This window comes from Stomoxys calcitrans, chromosome 4 (assembly GCF_963082655.1).
Source record: "Stomoxys calcitrans chromosome 4, idStoCalc2.1, whole genome shotgun sequence".
NCBI classification, from domain to species: Eukaryota; Metazoa; Arthropoda; class Insecta; order Diptera; family Muscidae; genus Stomoxys; species Stomoxys calcitrans.
The window spans coordinates 76,132,985-76,153,361 of NC_081555.1; the positions used below are offsets into that span (position 1 = coordinate 76,132,985).

Sequence of the window (20,377 nt, forward strand, 5' to 3'; positions counted from 1 at the left end):
AAGGCGTGGACTGATATAGCCCATTTACAATCCCAACGGACCTACACTAATAAGAAGTATTTGTGCAAAGTTTCAAGGGGCTAGTTTTACTTCTTCGATAGTTAGCGTGCTTTTGACAGACAGACGGACGGACGGACGGACGGACATGGCTAGTACCAAATTCTTCCCCAAATGAAATGAATTCCTTAAAAAGGTGGAGTGCCTTGTGTGACAACTAACAGTAAATTTTGCCCATGAACATTCCACTAAGGAACAAGGGCAAACTTCTCCCATATCAATGAGCGCAGTCCGGCGTGCCGCAGTGCGACTCCTCTTTGGAGAGAAGTTTTACATGGCATAGTACCTCACAAATTTTGCCAGCATTAGGAGGGGAAAACCACCGATGAAAATTTTTTTCTGATGGTCTCGCCAGGGTTTGAACCCAGGCGTTCAGTGTCATAGGCGGACATGCTAACCTCTGCGCTACGATGGCCTCCAACGTACAGTGAAATGGTGGAAATAAGTGTCACATTTTCGAGTGGATAAAGATATCTTCGTGAAATTTTAAAAAGTCATGGCTTATGTCCATTGGTGTGCCTTCAAATTTGGTCACCTCGGACCTACAAGATTTTGTACGGGCTGACAAAAAACTACAGAAACATGCTTAAATGTGCGGGACATCTTTTATAGTATTCAAAAAATTCGACTAACAAATTATTGGACATTTTTCCTGCTTGTGAAGGCGTTTTAATTTTTTAAACGATTTGCATTTTATAACTCTACTACTATATCCATAGTTATATCCAAATAGGGGCTGGTCTCGATCATATTTTTTCATGTCCTGAGAACTCTTATAAAAGCAACAATTTTAAATAAATCCTCTTTTTATGGGACTAAGACCCTTAATTAGAAGATCGGTCTACTGGATAGCTATATCTGTATAGTCTGATCTGATAAGAAAAACTCTGATCGGAACCATATTTGCGTCGGATGTCGGGCGGCTTAAAATCGCTCACTGCTCACTCTCACGTACAGCTTTTTATGGGCCTTAGATCCTTAACTAGCAGATCGACCTGTATGGCAGCTATTTCTGAATATATTTCGATCTGAGCCATATTTGAGTCGGATATCGGGAAGCCTTAGACTATTTACTGTTTAAAATTTCAGCGAAATCTTGTAGAAAATACAGCTTTTATGAGCTTCAGACATTTTATCGGCAGATCGGTTTATATAGCAGCAATATCCAAATATGGCCCGATTTGGCCCGTTCAAGAACTTAACCAGCGTGCATCAAAAGGACGTATCTGTGCCAAATTTCAGCTCAATATCTCAATTTTTGAAGGCTCTAAAGAGATTACAACACGGACATCGTTAACTCGTCTTAGAATTTTACGACGATCCGAAATATATATACTTTGTAGGGTCGGAAATTGATATTTCGATGTGTTGCAAACGGAATGACTAAACGAATATACCCCCTATCCTACGGTGGTAGGTATAAAAACAAAGCTTTGTAGTTAAATAAAGCCTTCCTGGCCTTTTCCTATAGGGTATTGACATGTCTATCAAAATATGAAAATTTATCCATATAAATCTCGACATCTGACGTAATATGGTTCAGACCGGATTATATTTAGATATAGCTGTCACATATGCCATAAAAGCTTAATTTTTTAACCGATTTCGCTAAAATTTGAAACAGTGAGTTATTTTTAGCCACCTGATACCCGACCTAAATATGGTTCAGATCGGACTATGTTTAGATATAGCTGCCATATAGATCGATCTGCCGATAAGGGGTCTGAAGCCAATAAAAGCTTTATTTATTACCCGATTTCCCTGAAATTTGAAACAGAGAGTAGGTTAAGACCTCCCAATATCCGACCTAAGTATTTTTTAGATTGGACAATATTTAGATATAGCTGCCATATATATCGATCTGCCGTTAAAGAGACTGAAGCCCATAAAAGCTTTATTTATTAACAGATTTCGATGAAATTTGAAACAGTGAGCCTCACGATATCCGACCTTAATATGGTTCAAATCGGTTTATAATTGGATATATCTGACAAAGAGACCAATATTTTGTTCTACAAAATTGAATAGTGACATATATATTAGACCACTCAATGTCCGTGCCGAATTTTGGTGCTTAAGTTATCCAAATTTCACCGGATTGTGACGACATGGGATTTACATATATTCCCGAGGTGGTGGGTACTTGTTTCAAGACAAGTTTCATCAGATGTAAATGTACTGCCAGACTTTAATACGACCTGTGGTGACGTATGGTTGTGCTATATGGTTCAATATTTCGCCATCTTATACGGAACGAATTCGCAAATTTGAGAGAACATGCTTACGTTCCTGTACCAACCCTTTTAGATCGAATAGAGTAACTACCAGAAATATGTTGCTAACAAGGTATTTTACAACAAAGCTGACATACATAGAATAGATAACTTTATGATAAACTAATAAGAAACATATCATTAAGACAACAGAATGTCATTGAACAATTTAATAATGGCGCCATATTACACAGACGATCTTTATATAGAGTCCACGCTTCGACAGGATTGGTGCCACCTGAGGCCTTTCTATTCTTGGACAGGAAGAACCTTATTCAAAAAGATGAAGGCATCCAAATATTTCACCATAAGTTTGGAAGGGCAAATGTAAAGGCCTCTAAATCAAATAGAGGCATCTACAAACAACGAATTTAGTTTCGTTACCAGTGTTTCCGACAGCGATCGTCTGTCAAGATAAAAAACAAATTAGGATATATATTGGTGGATTACGAACTAAGCTTTCTCCTTTTTGTTAATGTATTGACCACCCTTTTTAAACCCTCCATCCCAGGATGGGGGTATACTAATTTCGTCATTCTGGTTGCAACACCTCGAAATATGCGTCTAAGATCGTATAAAGTATATATATTCTTGATCGTCATTTCATTTTAAGTCGTTCTAGCCATTTCCGTACGTCTGTCCGTCTGTCTGTCTGTCGAAAGCTCGCTTACTTTTGAAGGAGTAAAGCTAGCTGCTTGAAATTTTGAACAAATACTTTTAATTAGCGTAGGTCGGTTGGGATTGTAAATGGGTCTAATCGGTCCATGTTTGGGCCGCCATATAAACCAATGAACCTCTAGGGGGCGCAATTTGCGTCCGATTTGACTAAAATTGTCCACGTAGTGTTTTGCTATCACTTCCAACAACTATGCTAAGTATGGTTGAAATCGGTCCATAACCTGATATAGCTGTCGTATAAACCGATCTGGGGTCTTGACTTCTTCAGCTTTTAAGGGCCGCAATTTTTATCCGATTTGGTTGTAACTTTCCACGTGGTTTTTCGGTATCACTTCCAACAACTGCGCTGAGTATGATTCAAATCGGTTCATAATCTGGGATAGGTGCCATATAAACCGATCTTGGATCTTGACTTCTTGAGCGGCTGGAGGGGGCACTCCTCTTCGGATTTGGTTGAAATTTTGCATGAGGTGTTTTATTATGACTTCCAATAAGTGTGCCAAACATCGTGCAAATCGGTATATAATCTGATATAGCTGCCATATAAACCTACCTGGGATCTTGATTTCTTGAGCCTCTAGAGGGCGCAATTCTTATACTATCTGGCAGCAATTTTGTACAACGACTTCTCCCATAACCTTCAACATACGTGGCCAAAATGGTCTGAATCGATCTATAGCTTGATACAGCTCCCATATAAACCGATCTCCCGCTTTTGCTCCTTGAGCCCCTACAAGGCACAATTCTTATCTGAATAAACTGAAAAAGCACACAATGACTTCTACAATGTTCGACATTCAATTCATTTATGGTCCGAATCGGATTATGACTTGGTGTAGCTTTAATAGCATAACAGTTCTTATTCATTATTCTTTGTATGCCTAAAAAGAGATACCTCGCAAAGAAATCGAAAAATAGATCCATGGTGGAGGGTATATATGATTCGGCCCGGCCGAATATGTTATATATGTAAATATATACTCGTAGATGTGTTTATTTGCATTTAAAACTAATTTTTCTCCTCTTTCACTTTTAGGTTTGATTGTGATCAACCAGATTTCTTTGATGCCGGCACACGTATCTTTATCATAAATTTTATATTGGAACGACAACATTTTGTTGAGGGCGAAGAAACTCCCAATAATCTTGGGATTGAGAAACTTTTAAATGATAAGGTATATGCTAGTGCATACGCCCTGCATGATGTGAGTTATAAAACATTAAATAAACATGAATTAGTGTCAAAGCTATAATAATAACATTTATTATATAACAGAAAAGCAATCGTGAGTTGTTGGTACGCGAATGGTCTGACTTAGCAAACTGGAAGCAGTAAGTCCCTAACAAGGCATCCATAAAACCCATAATTACTGTTGGACTTTTCCTTAGCTTTCAACCCCTCGATGAGATCAAGGAATATTTTGGTGCTAAAGTTGCTATTTATTATGCATGGCTTGGATTTTACACTCGAATGTTGATTCCTCTTAGTATTTTTGGAATACTGTTCTTTCTTTATGGATTTATAACGTGGCACTCTGATCCCATTAGGTAAACCATTTTGTAAATTTTTCACAATAAGTATCCAATAGGCATCATTATACTTAGAGTTAGTTTAGATCATCTCAGAATGTGATGTTGGAGACCAACATAGAACTCTATATACAAATTTTGATATAAATTTGTTAATATGGAGTTAAGTAAAAATGGACCCATATTTGGCACGACATAATTGGAAGTCATGAACAATTTTAGCTAAATTGAAAGTTAGTGTCATTTCAATACTCAGATGGGCAAAAATCCCTGTAATGACTTAAAATGCAAGCTAACGCCAATATCAGCCATTGCCATGGTAAATGACTATTCGAAGGAGAGTTGTCGCCTGATGGAAATCTCATCATTGCTTTCAGTGAGCAACTGGGAGTTTTTTTTTTTGCCAAAACTGCTGCACTGTTGCTAAGGAAACTAAAAATTTTCTTTGCAATATTGACATTAATTCGTCACTCTTGATCGTTCCATTGAATCTTGCGGGGAGGTATCGTATCGAATTGGGTCAATCGATTGTGGTACCCCGCACTGTGGGCTAAATGACCGAGCGCCTCAAAGCTTGTGGCGCTTAGGATAATTTTTGTTTGTTTTGCTAATAATTTTTTTAGTCAACAATAGATTAAGGTACAATTAAAACGAATTCCATTTTTGTACCCTCCACCATAGGATCCGAAATAAATATAATGAATATATTCCCTATATTTATTTAGTCATTCTATTTGCAACACATCAAAATATCAATTTCCGACCCTATAAATAAATATAAATTATATAAAAATAATAATAAATTATATATATTTCGGATCGTCGTAAAATTCTAGGACGATTTGCCCTGCGTATATGTGTCTGTCCGTCTCAGATCTCGGATCGGACTATATTCATAGCTGCCATATAGGCCTATCTGCCGATAAAAGGTCTGGAGCCTATAAAAGCTTTATTTATTACCCGATATCGCTGAAATTGAAAACAGAGACTTATTTTAAGCCCCCCTGACTTTTGAACTAAATATGGTTCAAATCAAACTATATTCGAATATCGCTACCATATATACCGATCTCCCGATAAAGGGTCTGAAGTCCATAAGAGCTTTATTTTTTATTTGATTTCGAAAAGAGTTGATTTAGGCCTCCCAACATTCGACTCAAATATGGTTCGGATCGGACTATATTTAGATATAGCTGCCGTATAGACCGATCTCCCGATAAAGGGTCTGGAGCCCATAAAACCGTTATTTGTTGCCCGATTTCACTGAAATTGAATGCAGTGGGTAGCTTTAGGCCTCCCGACATCTGATCTTAATATGGTTCAGATCGGACTATATTTGGATATAGCTGCGTGTAGACTGATCTCCCGATAAAGGGGTCTGAAGCCCATAAAAGCTTTATTTTTATGTAATTTCGCTGAAATTTAAAACAGGGATTAGTTTTAGGCCTCCCAACATCCGACCAAAATATGGTTCAGATCGGACTATATTTAGATATAGTAACTATAAAGGGTCTGCCAATTAAGTGCCTAAAGCCCATTAAAGCTTTGTTTATCACCCGATTTCGCTAAAATTTGAAACAGTGAGTTGTTTAAAGCCTCCTGTCAGCCGACCTAAAATTGGTTCAGATCGGACAATATTGAGATCTAATTGCCATATAGACTAATCTCCCGATAAAGGTTCTGAAGCCCATAAAAGCTTTCATTTTTATCCGATTTCGCTTAAATTTAAAACAATGAGTAGTTTAAGGGCTCTCAACATTCGACCCAAATATGGTTTAGATCGCATTATATTTAGATATAGCTGTCATCTAGACCAATACGTCGATTAAGGATCTGAAGCCCATAAAAGCTTTATTTATTACCCGATTTCGTTGAAATTTAAAATAGTAAGTTGTTTTAAGCCTCTCGACATCCGACCCAAATATGAATCCGATCAGACTGTACAGGTATAGCTGTCATATAGACCGATCTTCTAATTTTTTGTCTTACTCCCATAAAAACGGATTTCTTGCCTGATTTCGCTGAAACTGTTACTTGTATATGAATTATCTAAACGTGAATAAAATTTGATCGAGACCAGCCCTATTTAAATAACTATGGATATAGTAGTGGAGTCATAAGAAAATAGGATGTTTATTATATCCTTGTTGGCGGGTATCCAAAGTTCGGCACGGTCCAAATTAACACGTTTTTACTTGTTTTATTTTTTTTATTTTTGGGTCGTATGAAAATTCCAAAAATTTTTCATATTTTAAATGTTGTTTTTATACCCTTCACCATAGGATAGAGTATACTAATTTCGTTATTCCGTTTGTAACACCTGGTAATAGTAGCCCAAGACCCCATAAAGTAAATATATATATTCTTCATCGTCATGACATTTTCGGTCGATTTAGCCATGTTTGTCCGTCCATCCGTCTGTCGAAAGCTCGATAACTTTCGAAGGAGTAAAGCTAGGTGCTTGAAATTTTGCACAAATATTTGTACGGTTGGGATTGTAAATGGGTTATATCGGTCCATATTTTGATATTGCTTCCATATAAACCGATCTTGGGTATTGATTTCTTGAGCCACCTGTGGGCGCAATTCTTATCCGATTTAGCTGTAACTTTGACTGAGGTGTTATGATTATGATTTCCAACTCTGCGAAGTATGGTCCAAATCGGTCCATAGCCTGATATAGCTGTCATTTAAACCGACTTGGGATCTTGACTTCTTGAGCCTCTAAAGGTTGCAATTGTTATACGATTTGGCTGAAATCTTGCGTAAGGAATTTTGTCTTGTCTTGCAACAACTTCGCTAAGTATGGTCTAAATCCGTTCATAAATTGATGTAGCTCCTATATAAACCGATCTCCCGACTATCCTTCTTAAGCGTGTAGAGAGCGCAACTCTTGTCCGATTTGGCTGAAATTTTTTACCACGGCTTCACCTTGACCTTTAACATACGTATCAAATATGATCTGAATCGGTTTATAGCCTGATACAGCACCCATATAAACAAATTTCCCGATTTCTTTAAAGGTTGCAATTCTTATCCGAAAATCTACACAATGACTTCTACTATGGTCTCCAACATTCAATGGTCCTAATCGGATCATAACTTGGTATAGCTCCAATAGCATAGCAATTCTTACCCATTATCCTCTGTTAGCCAAAAAAGAGATATAGGACAAAGAACTCGACAAATGGTCGAGGGTATATAAGATATGTGCCGGCCGAACTTAGCACGTGTTTAGTAGTTGTCAAAGATGACTTGTCGGAAACTCTGACGTAAGTTACATACATTTCCGACGAATAATACACTTGTCGAAAATGTCGTTAACCAAGCCTAAATGTATAGTTTTTGACAGAGTTAAAAATTAGTTAGTACAACTAATTTAAACTTTTGTGAAATGATGATTGTGGCCACCCTCCTGCATAGGTTGGAAGGTGTGTCTTTGTTCGAATTTTGTCAAAAAGATCAAATACATTTTCAGCTGTTTTCCCCCTCACTAATACTTGTGAATTTGTGATTGTTTTAGCGTGGTTAAACTGCTTCATGGAGCGATGACTATAAAAAGATTTGAAGCAAAATCTTTTTATCATAAAACTATGAATTTATATTTACAAATGAATTTGTAGCAACAACAACGAATCTAAAACAATGATATGACTCAACATGTTGGATAGCTTTTACAAGGTTTATGACGTTTACTACTTTTTATACTTTTTATACAAGTATATGACGTTTTCGGTGTTTAGAACTTTTTGACAGCCGAAAACCCACAAAATTGTCATACGGACCATCTCTGTTTGTTGTACATACTACCGTGGGATGGGGGTATAGTCATTTGGATTGCAACACTTCAAAACATTGATCTGTGACCCTATAAAGCGTATATATTCTTGATCGTCTTGATCTACGACCCTATAAAGCCTATATATTCTTGATCGTCTTGATATCCAAGTCGATCTAGCCATGTCCTTCCGTCAGCCGAAATCACAATTGATATCAAACGAATAAAGCTAGCCACTGAAACTTTTCAAAGATACTTCTTATTGACGTAGGTCATTAGAGATTGTAAATGGAATGGAAATATCGGTTCAGATTTGGATATAGCCCCCATATAAACCGAACTATCGATTTGACTTGTTTAACCACTAAAGGGCGCAATTACTATTCGATTTGTCTATAATTTTGCACAATGACTTCTACTACAACTTTCAACAACTGTGCCAAGTATGGTGTCGTTCTATAACCTGAAGTAGGTCCCATATAAACCGATCTCCCGATTGTACTCTTATCCGATTAGGCTGAAATTTTGCGCAACGGTTTCTTGTGAAACCTCTGACATCTCTATCCATAACCAGAAATATCACTCATATAAACCAATCTCTCGATTGTCAGACTTCCAGTCTGAGGACCGTCCAGTCTGCCAGCATATGATTCATAACGCAAAATAATTACAAGAAAATATAGTAGTTTATGAAAAAGAAAATAGATTGAATCCCGTTCCACTCCATGGAAGTCACAATCTGATTTTATATGAAGAAAGTAAATGCATTTTTAATAAAACTTGGAATGAACTTTAATCAAATATACTTTTTTTACACTTTTTTTCTAAACCAAGCTAAAAGTAACAGCTGATAACTGACAGAAGAAAGAATGAAATTACAGAGTCACAAGCTGTGAAAAAATTTGTCAACGCCGACTATATGAAAAATCCGCAATTACTTTTTGGGCAACCCAATAGTTTTGGTATAAGCTACTTATACCAACTGATCTACTAAGATCAGTAGAATGTTGGCGATTGACTGAGCAGGTTAAGTTCGAAGATGGGGTATATCGGACTATATGTTGATATAGCCCCCATATAGACCGATCCTCCGATTTAGGGTCTTAGGTCCATAAAAGCCATATTTACAATCCGATTTTTCTGAAATTTTGGACATTGAGTTGTGTTAGGCCCTTCGACATCCTCCGTTAATTTGGCGCGGATCGGTCCAGATTTGGTTATAGCTAACATGTAGACCGATCCTCCGATTTATGGTCTTAGGTCCATAAAAGCCACATTTATTATCCGATTTTGGGACAGTGAGTTGTGTTAGGCTCTTCGATATCCTTCGTCAATTTAGCCCAGATCACATAGACCGATATCTTGATTTAATGTTTTGGGCCCATAAAAGTCGCATTTATTGTCCGATGTTGCCGAAATTTGGGACAGAGAGTTATCCATATAGACCGATATCTCGATTTAAAGTCTTGGCCCCAAAAAAAGGCGCATTTATAATCCGATTTAACTGAAATTTGACACATTGACTTATGTTAGGCTTTTCGACATCCATGTTGTATATGGTTCAGATCGGTTTATTTTTGATATAGCTACTAAAAAGACCAATATATGTTATACAATTAAACAATGACTTGTACTTACAAGTATTTGGTCCAAACCGGATCATGTTTCGATATAGCTGCTATGGGGCATAAGGAATGCAAGTTTCACAGGATTTTGATGAAAGGTTATTTACATATGTATATACCCGAGGTGGTGGGTATCCAAAGTTCGGCCCGGCCGAACTTAACGCATTTTTACTTGTTTATCAAAAAATTAAAAAAAAAAAAACAAATAAGAGCGTGCTAAGTTCGGCCGGGCCGAATTTTATATACCCCCACCATGGATCGCATTTGCCGAGTTCTGTGCGCGGTATCTCTTTTTAGGCAAACAAAAAATATTGAATAATAACTGTTATGCTATAGGAGCTCTATCAAGTTATAGTCCGACTCGAACCATAAATAAATGCTGAACAATGCAGAAGTCATTGTGTAATATTTCAGTTCATTCGGATAAGAATTTCGCCTTCTAGGGGCTCAAGAAGCAAACTCGGGAGATAGGTTTATATGGGAGCTATATCAAGCAATTGATCGATTCAGACCATATTAGACACGTATGTTGAAGGTCGCGAGACAAACCGTTGTACAAAATTTCAGCCAAATCGGCTGAGAATTTGCGCGCTCTATTAGCTCAAGAAGTCAAGATCCAAGATCGACAAAAAAAAAACCACAGTTCGGTCTTTATGGGAGCTATATCAAGGTTTAGTCTGATTTAGCCCATCATCGAACTGCCTACGGGCAAAAAAGGGATCTGTCCAAAGTTTCAGCTCAATATCTCTTTTTTTTAAAGACTGTGACATGATTTCAACAGACAGACGGACGGTCATGGCTAGATCGTCTTAGATTTTTACGACGGTCAGGAATATATATACCATATAGGGTCGGAATTGGATATTTCGATGTGTTGCAAACGGAATAACAAAATGAATTTACCCCCATCCTTTGGTGGTGGGTATAAAACATCAAAAATCTTAATTAAATGTACACAATTATTTAGGAAATATATATATTTATTTAGGAAATATGTACCAATTAGTTCTACAAAATTTTTGCGGATTTTTTTTTCATATTAAGAAAAGTACCCTACGACGCTTTAAATTAATTGTTCACAAACGTATCTTTATTTATTTCCTTTAAGTAAACACCAAATAATTTTCCGTCGTCTAGTTGACGATTTTCTATTAGTTAACGGAAACAACAGGTTTTTACTTTTGTTAGGCGGTATTGAGTGTCCTTCCACTGCGCTGCTTAATGCCTCAATATGAAGATTTTTGACTATACTAGTTTAAGCTCATTGAGCTTAAAACTTGAATCGGACTGCACTCATTGATATGTGCGAAGTTTGCCCCTGTTCCTTATTGGAAAATACACGGGCAAAATTTGTATTTTTAGGAAGTAGCTATTCCCAGATACAGATATTTTTCTCTTTGAGGAGCGAAATGAAAACCCATACACTCCACTCATAGGTTATTTCTAGTTTAAGTAAAATATTTTTTGATAGTGCTCCCAATATTCTTCGTTAATGTTCATATCATAAAAACCTTACTCCCAAACACTATGTGGTGCCGTCTGCCTGAAATTAACATTTCAGACTCGTAACGTACTTCTAATTTCCATATTGCTTTTCCTATCAGTTAACATAGCAAACAAACATTTTAATTTTTAAGTTCTTCTGTAGCAAGGAAATATGTAATACGAATAAGACCACCTTAATGTGCCCTCAGTGTGATCGAAATTGCGATTATTGGGAACTTAGCAAAATCTGTAAAACTTCAAAAATCAACTATCTGCTTGATAACAATATGACAGTAGTGTTTGCCTTTTTTGTTTCCATGTGGGGTAAGTTCGTCGTAGTACACTTTTAAAACATTCAAAAATATCTTGCGAAACCATCCTCTTAGCTGTTATCAATTTGGAGCTTTGGAAACGTTATTCAGCAGATATAATACACAGATGGGGTCTAACGGGTTACACACAAGATGTGGAGCATCCACGTCCACAATATTTGCAGAAGCTGAGGAATAATGTGAAATTTTCTAAAAAGTTGGAGAAACAAGATCCTGAAAGTGTATTTGAGCCCGAAGTACCATTTTGGTCTATAAAGTTTTTACCAAGTTTCACAAGCTACAGTATAGTTGTGCTGTCGGTAGGTATTTTCGAATAATTTTATTCCACATTCTGCAATTTGTTTTTTTTTTTTTTTTGCAGATATGTGTATCACTAATGGCAGTTTTTGCAATGGTTATTTATCGCATGGCCCAGAAGGCATCACGAAGTGTTCTAGGCGATGAAAATTCCACAACATACAAAGTAATGACATTACCAATAACTGCATCGATCATTTATTTTGTGGCTATATCTATACTACATCATGCCTACAGCTTTTTGGCTCGTATTCTTACTAATTTGGAGTATTGTCGCACCCAGACGGAATACGATGAGAGTCTTACTATAAAAATCTATGTTTTCCAATTTGTCAATTACTACTCTTCACTTTTCTATGTAGCCTTTCTAAAGGGAAAGTTCGTTGGCTATCCTATGAAATATAATCGGATATTTGGATTTCGTCAGGAGGAATGTGCGCCCGGTGGTTGTCTGATGGAACTGTGCCTACAGCTAGTAGTTATAATGGTGGGTAAGCAATTAGTCTACGCCATTATTGAAGTCTCTCTGCCATATTTGATGAGAATCCTGAATAAATGCTTGAAAAACGTAACCAACATACGTCGCAATAGCCAGATGCAGTCTGTAAAAAGTAATCAATGGACCGAAGACTATTATCTGCAGCCGTGGGCACCACGTATGCTGTTTGCAGAATATTTGGAAATAGGTATTGAAAACCCCGAAATCCTTTAGAAATCGATTTAAGTAAAATTTTGCACGTGGTGTTTTAGTATCACTGCCAACAACTGTACTAAGTATGATTCATATCGGTTCATAATCTGGTATAGCTGTCATATAAACCGATCTTGGATCTTGACTTTTTGAGCCAATATAGCGCGCAATTCTCATCCGATTTGGCTGAAATTTTACATGAGGTGTTTTGTTATGACTTCCAATAACTGTGCTAAGTATGGCGTAAATCGGTATAGAACCTGATTCTTATCCGATTTGTCTAAAATTTTGTACAACGGTTTCTCTAGTGACCTTCAACATACGTGTCTAATATGGTCTGAATCGATCAATAGCTTGATAAAGCTCCCATATAAATCTATCTCCCAATTTTGCTGCTTGAGTCCCTACAAGGCGCAATTCTTATCCGAATGAATTGAAATACACCGTACACCATAACTGTGGTACAGGGTATTATAACTAAGTGCATTTGTTTGTAACACCCAGAGAGAGAGAGATAGACCTATTGAAAAGTATACTGATCGACTCAGAATCACTTTCTCATTCGATTTAGCCATGTCCGTCTGTCTGTCCATCTTAATTTGTGTACAAACTATTTTTTTTGCTTATGAACATTACACTAAGGAATAGGAGCAAACTTCTCACATATCAATGAGTGCAGTCCGATTCAAGTTTTAAGCTCAATGATAAGGGGCCTCCTTTTTATAGCCGAGTCCGAACGGCGTGCCGCAGTGCGACACCTCTTTGGAGAGAAGTTTTAAATAGCATAGTACCTCACAAATGTTGCCAGCATTAGGAGGGGAAAACCACCGCTGAAAAATTTTTTTGATGGTCTCGTCAGGATTCGAACCCAGGCGTTCAGCGTCATAGGCGGACATACTAACCTCTGGGCTACGGTGGCCCGCCTGTACAAACTAGATCGAAATTTTCATCCTATCGTCTTAAAATTTGGTATATACATGTTTTTCGGCCTAGAGATGAAGCTTATTAAAATTAGAACAAATCGGTTAAGATTTGGATATAGCTTTCGTATATATGTTCGTCCTATTTGCAGTAATAATACAATAAAATGGTCATTTGTTCGAGCGAAATTAGCAAAATAAATTTTCTTATGACTTTCGAAATAACTGGTGAAATTTGGCAAAAGATATTTTCTTATGACTTTCGACATAACTGGTGAATTTCATAGAAATCGGTTCAGATTCAGATATAGCTCCCATAATAAATGTTCGACCGATTTGCAGTAATAATGCAAAAAAAATGGTCATTTGTTAACCGATTATCTTTAAATTTGGTACGATGGATTTTCTCTTGACTCTCGACATTACTGGTGAGTTTCATTGAAATCGGTTCAGATTTAGATATAGCTGCTTCTAGAGCCACTGCAAGCGCATTTATTGACCAATCTTGCCAAAACTTTGTACAACGCTTTCCTTATCAACTGCCACAATATCTGAGAAGATTGCTCCAAGTCGGATCAGATTTCGATATAGCTCCCATATATATGTTCGACCGATTTTGGGAAATATATTTCGAATATTTTCATCATTTTTTTTATTTCTTATTGTTCTCTATTCCTTCTACTAACTTCGTTGGCCGGCTTACAACACTATCCCGTTAAGGGCTCCATTCAAAAACATAAATTCGGACACTATTTGAATAGAATATACCTTACACCATGTTTGAATATATCTTCGAAATTAAATTCTTGGGCCCATAGAAGGCGTATTTATTACTCTTTTTCGTCGAAATTGGTGACATAGTATTGTATTAGGCATATGGACAACCTTGCAGCATATGATCGGTATCGGGACATACTAATCATATGCATGGCAGCAAAGGCAAGGGTTGCCACCCTAGGTGTAACCGGTGCATGGAGTTGGTGTATTTCCGATCTAGATTTGGCCTTATGTCAATACGGGAGAATAGCCGCAAGGTGTTGTGTAAACATGCACAGCTGTGGGTTAGAAGCGTTATCGTCTTCAGACTATGTGACCCTTCTTACCTCTCCCGATCGACAATATATGCAACAGCAACACCCCAGCCCAAATTTTGCCGGGCTAGTCCAGAGAAGTGGATCTTTCTTGCAATTGACTCCGAGGCAAGATCGGCGAGATCGTAGATTAATGAGTGGGAACAACATATAAGCTGTGCGATCCAGGAAACAAGGCTGGTCTACTACGTTAGGATCGCAAAAGGAGTAGATGTAGGGGATTGGCCTTCGTGATACTCCATTCCGTGCAGTATAGACCAATCTCGCCAAAGCCAGGCGCTAGTGAATGAGGATGCCCCACGAGGATAACGTGGAGCTGCACCAGATTTCCAAACATTTTTATTGCATCCCCTGATCTCCTGGGTCAGTCTTCCCGGTAAGCAGCCATTTCTTTGGGATCAGACCACCTCTCCATAATACTCACCATTGACCGACCACCTCTGTACGCCAGACGTTAATTAATCAGATGAAGGCCTACTGGGTCGGCTTCGGAAGGCAAATTAATCGTTGCTTCAGTGAGCTGTCAGTCTTGCAACTTTTTCTCAAAATCCGAACCAAAGTCTGCTAATTCCATTTATACGGAAGCACGAAGTTTACACAATGTACCTAGGTTGGGATTGTAAATGGACTATTTATTAAAATTCGTATTAGATAGTAAAATTGAAATAAAACAAATTCCAAAAGTTTGCTTGATGTACAAATGTAAAATGTCGTATCGGAAAAAAAATGAATCCAACTGGCTAGTTAATGGTGGACATCCATTACCTTATTGGAATTGTGTTATTACTTGTTCGATCTCATAAATTGTTACTAACTGCAAATACCTTTGTCGTTTTAGTTATGCAATATGGTTTCATTATACTGTTTGGTTTGGCATTCCCTTTGGCTCCACTTTTAGCTTTGATCAACAATATCTTTGAAATTCGCACGGACGCAATGAAAATGCTTAAATTTATACGGAGACCTGTTGCCCAGCGGGCCAAAGATATTGGAGTCTGGTTCAGCATTATGATGATAGTTACGAAAATAGCAGTCGCAACTAGTGCAGTGATCATCGCTTACTCCACAAACCTCATACCTAAGATGGTCTATAGATTAACCACTCACGATGACACTCTAAAGGGTTATCTTAATTTCACCTTGGCCTATTTCAACACCAAAGATTTTCTAATTCCACCCGTATTGGGGGATTCCAAATACGGCGAAGTTACAACATGCCGGTATACGGAATTTAGAAATCCACCTGACGATACACATCCATATAAAAGGCCTATGGTCTATTGGAAGATATTTATGGCACGTTTGGCATTCATTGTGATCTACCAGGTAAGTAGATAAGTCATATTTAAGACGACATTATGGTTTTATCTCTTGAATTTTAGAATGTCATTGGAATAATACAGACTGTTATTGCATGGGCTATACCCGATGTTTCAGCCAAGCTTGTGAAACGTATAAAAAGAGAGAACTTTTTGCTACGTGAATACATTATTGAGTATGAGAAGCGACAGGTAATGATGGAGCAGGCGGAGGGCATTGCTGATTTGCTGGAAGTTTTACAAGATGACAGCGACACTTAAACGAACATCTAGAGAAAGTGGAATCAGGAGACAACGAACACCGTTTCAGTTCAACCGAAATTTTGGTTGATTGACAAAAGATCCTATTCTTTTTCATATGTTCCTTTTTAGTTTAACTTATCAAAATACATCAACGTTTCATTTAAATTCTTTAATAATTACAACATAATTTATGTTATGTTATATTTAAATTCGAATATTAAATATGTATGTTAATATGTAGGTCAACCATTGATCTGTCATGATGTAATATAGACGAATATTTTAATTTGCTTTAATTTACAGACTTAGAAATATTCTTAGGGAAGAAGGCACCCACAGGTATTCGGGGAATTGAAAATGCTTGCGTTTTCTACACAAGGACAAGGGGTAGGTTATGCTGGGTTGAGGTTGCCACCAAATTATCGTCTCGTAATTAGCTGCGGCCTTTAATATGGGATATTGTGATTTGCCATTTTTTGTTTTATCCCGCAAAAAGTTTACCGTTTAGCACCATGGCTTCTGCATCTGAGTCTGATGCGATTATTCCCCTTTACTTCCTCTAGTGGTTAAAACAACAAATATCGCTGTAGTCAATTTTTACCCTGACTTGAAGCCGGGCATAAACATTCTTCCCTATCCATCCTATGGAAAGTAAGTGCCTTACTGATGCCTTTTATGAGGGCCAATGTGTCCTTACTATTGCTATTATACTGCTTCGTTTCACTTTGTCCTTCAACAGAAGGACAACAGTCCACTTTATAGTTAATCATATAAACAATATCCGTGAGTGGTTCGCTTCAAAATTCGCAGCAAGTCCGCCTTCCCTTTTCTTGCTATGACTTAACCCTTTGAGGGTATATTTGGATGGAATTCAAGATTAATAAGTATCTGTAGTGCGTTTAGACCGCCAGAGATGAGAGGGTGGTGGGGTATACAGTGCCAAAATGAAGTGTAGAAACGCATTTGATAAAAAAAAAATTATTTCATCTTAAAATTTACTAGTTATACGAAATAATAAAATAAACAACTTTACTTTCTGAAACGTTTATTTAGTGATGAAAGTAGGATTACGGTATTTGGCAAAAAATACCTGTAAAATGACACTTTATGTTGGCGCTTACTGTAAGCTTATTTATGTAACAAAAATCGATCAAATCCGATAAAAATTAGTTATCTGGAGACTCAGGAAGCAAACTCGGGGCTATTTCTTCTTATATAATAAAACAATTTGTGCTTGTTTGTTGGTTTGTTTGTTTGTCTGTTCCGTATAGACTCAAAAACAGCTGAACCGATTTTCTTGAAATTTTCACAGATAGTGCATAATAATCCCATGGTGAAAATAGGGTACTACATTTTATGATATCTGAAAGGGCGGCGGACCCTCCCCCTTACCCAAATTTTCGAAAACGCCAGATCTCGAAGATGGGTGGTGCCATTTAAGCGAAATTTTGTGTGCTCTCTTATAGTAACCTGAAAACAAAAATTTGGTATCCAAATTGTGGTCTATATACCAAATTTGGTATATAGACCAACCAAAGTGGGACCAAGTGTTTGGGGGACCACCCCAACCCCCAAAACACCCCTAAATCGGACATATTTACCAACCATGGCAATATAGGATTCAAATGAATTGTATTTACGAGTAGAATACGAATTTGATATCAAAATGTGCCACCAAGTGTTGGGTACCTAAAAAAACCCAAACAGGACTTATTTATGGCAATTTGGGTCTTAAAGAGCGTGTAGCTCTCCACAAAGCGGACATTTTTGCTGACTTTTGCAATAAGTGGTTTAAATAAATGGTATTTGAAATTAGAAAACGAATTTGATATGCAACTTTGAGTCCAATGGCAATATGGGGTTCAAATTTATTTTCAGGGCTAAGTGTTTGGTGTTAAGATTTTCTTTTAATACCCTCCACCATGGGATGGGGGTATACTAATTTCGTCATTCTGTTTGTAACTACACGAAATATTCGTCTGAGGCCCCATAAAGTATATATATTCTGAAATTCTTGAAATTTTATGTCGATCTAGCCATGTCCGTCCGTCTGTCTGTCGTAAGCACTCTAACTTCCGAAGGAGTAAGGCTAGCGGTTGGTATTGTAAATGGGCCATATCGGTTCATATTTTGATATAGCTGCCACATAAACCGATCTTGGGTCTTGACTTCTTGAGCCTCTTCAATGTGCAATTCTTATCCGATTGGAATGAAATTTTGCACGACGTGTTTTGTTACGATATCCAACAACAAGTATGGTTCAAATCGGTTCATAACTGATATAGCTGCCATATAAACCGATCTTGGGTCTTCACTTCTTGAGCCTCTAGAGTGCGCAATTCTCTACAATGTGCAATTCTTATCCGATTGGAATGAAATTTTGCACGACGTGTTTTGTTACGATATCCAACAACTATGCCAAGTATGGTTCAAATCGATCCATAACCTGATATAGCTGCCATATAAACCGATCTTGGGTCTTCATTTCTTGAGCCTCTAGAGTGCGCAATTCTTATCCGATTGGACTGAAATTTTGCACGACGTGTTTTGTTACAATATCCAACAACTACGCCAAGTATGGTTCAAATCGGTCCATAACCTGATATAGCTGTCATATAAACCGATCTGTGGTCTTGATTTCTTGAGCCTCTAGAGGGCGCAATTCTCTACAATGTGCAATTCTTATCCGATTGGAATGAAATTTTGCACGACGTGTTTTGTTACGATATCCAACAACTATGCCAAGTATGGTTCAAATCAGTCCATAACCTGATATAGCTGCCATATAAACCGATCTTGGGTCTTCACTTCTTGAGCCTCTAGAGTGCGCAATTCTTATACTATCTGGCAGCAATTTTGTACAACGTGTTTTGTTACGATATCCAACAACTGTGCCAAGTGTGGTAAAATCGGTCCATAACCTGATATAGCTGTCATATAAACCGATCTTGGGTCTTGACTTCTTGAGCCTCTAGAGGGCGCAATTATTATCCGATTTGACTGAAATTTTGTACGACTGACCCTCTTATGACCATCAACATACGTGTTTATTATGGTCTGAATCGGTCTATAGCCCGATACAGCTCCCATATAAATCGATCTCTCTCTCTCTCTCTTTTACTTCTTGAGCCTCTAGAGGTCGCAATTCTTATCGAGTTGGCTGACATTTTACACAGGTCTCCAACATATAATTTAATTGTGGTCCAAACCGGACCATATCCTGATATCGTTCTAATAGCTGAGCAAATCTTTTCTTATATCGTTTTTTTGCCTAAGAAGAGATGCCGGGAAAGAACTCCAAATGCGATCTATGGTGGAGGGTATATAAGATTCGGCCCGGCCGAACTTAGCACGCTTTTATTTGTTAGTGGTTACTTTATAGTTTTCAGAGCGCACAACAAGCCGATTACTGGCTTAGGTATATGTCAATAGTGTCATAGGGCGGATAAATATCTGCACCCTCTTTGCAACCTAACCTAATCTAAGTGTTTGGGGGACAACCCCACTCCCCAAAACACACCTAAATCAGACATATTTACCGACCAGGTCAATGTGGGGCTCAAATGAAAAGTATTGGGGAGTAGAGCACGAAATTTAAACCCATTTTCGGGACCAATTTTCTGACGGTCCTCTTCCAAAAATCACCTCACAAACAGCAATTATTTATTGACCTTCGTAATATGGGGTTCAAGTAAATGTATTTGGGAGTAGAAAATTAATCTGATATCCAAGTGTGGGACCATGTATTTGGGGCATCGCCCCTTCCCCAAGAGTATAAATTTACCGACCAAATGAAAGGTATTTGAGATTAGAAAGCAAATATGATAATCAATTTTGGGGCCAAGTTGGGGTACGCCTCATCTCACAAACTTCCCTCTAATCAATGGCAATATGGGGATAAAATAAATGGTATTTGGGAGAAGAGCACGATGCGGGTCAAGGCAATATGAGACTCAAATGTAAGGTTGGGAGTAGATTACGAAATTTATACCCACTTTCAGGACCACGTTGCTGGGGGTCCACACCACTGCCTTAACATACCAACCGTCACCCTGGAA

At 37.7% G+C, this 20,377-nt stretch overlaps 1 protein-coding gene across 2 annotated transcripts in view; it reads left to right on the top strand.

The window, feature by feature from the left end:
- The window catches only part of LOC106093988 (anoctamin-2), a 31,750-nt gene extending 15,135 nt beyond the window's left edge, over nucleotides 1-16,615 (top strand). Inside the window, exons 4-11 of one of the 2 annotated variants that reach the window (XM_059367434.1) lie at nucleotides 4,045-4,213; nucleotides 4,285-4,340; nucleotides 4,398-4,556; nucleotides 11,590-11,750; nucleotides 11,813-12,057; nucleotides 12,120-12,741; nucleotides 15,596-16,083; nucleotides 16,140-16,615. In XM_059367434.1, coding sequence (XP_059223417.1) covers nucleotides 4,045-4,213; nucleotides 4,285-4,340; nucleotides 4,398-4,556; nucleotides 11,590-11,750; nucleotides 11,813-12,057; nucleotides 12,120-12,741; nucleotides 15,596-16,083; nucleotides 16,140-16,337 — 2,098 coding nt within the window. In that variant the 3' untranslated portion in view covers nucleotides 16,338-16,615. The remainder of the gene's footprint in view (nucleotides 1-4,044; nucleotides 4,214-4,284; nucleotides 4,341-4,397; nucleotides 4,557-11,589; nucleotides 11,751-11,812; nucleotides 12,058-12,119; nucleotides 12,742-15,595; nucleotides 16,084-16,139) is intronic. The other variant, XM_059367435.1, reaches the window with a different exon arrangement.
- Nucleotides 16,616-20,377: the final 3,762 nt, after the last annotated feature.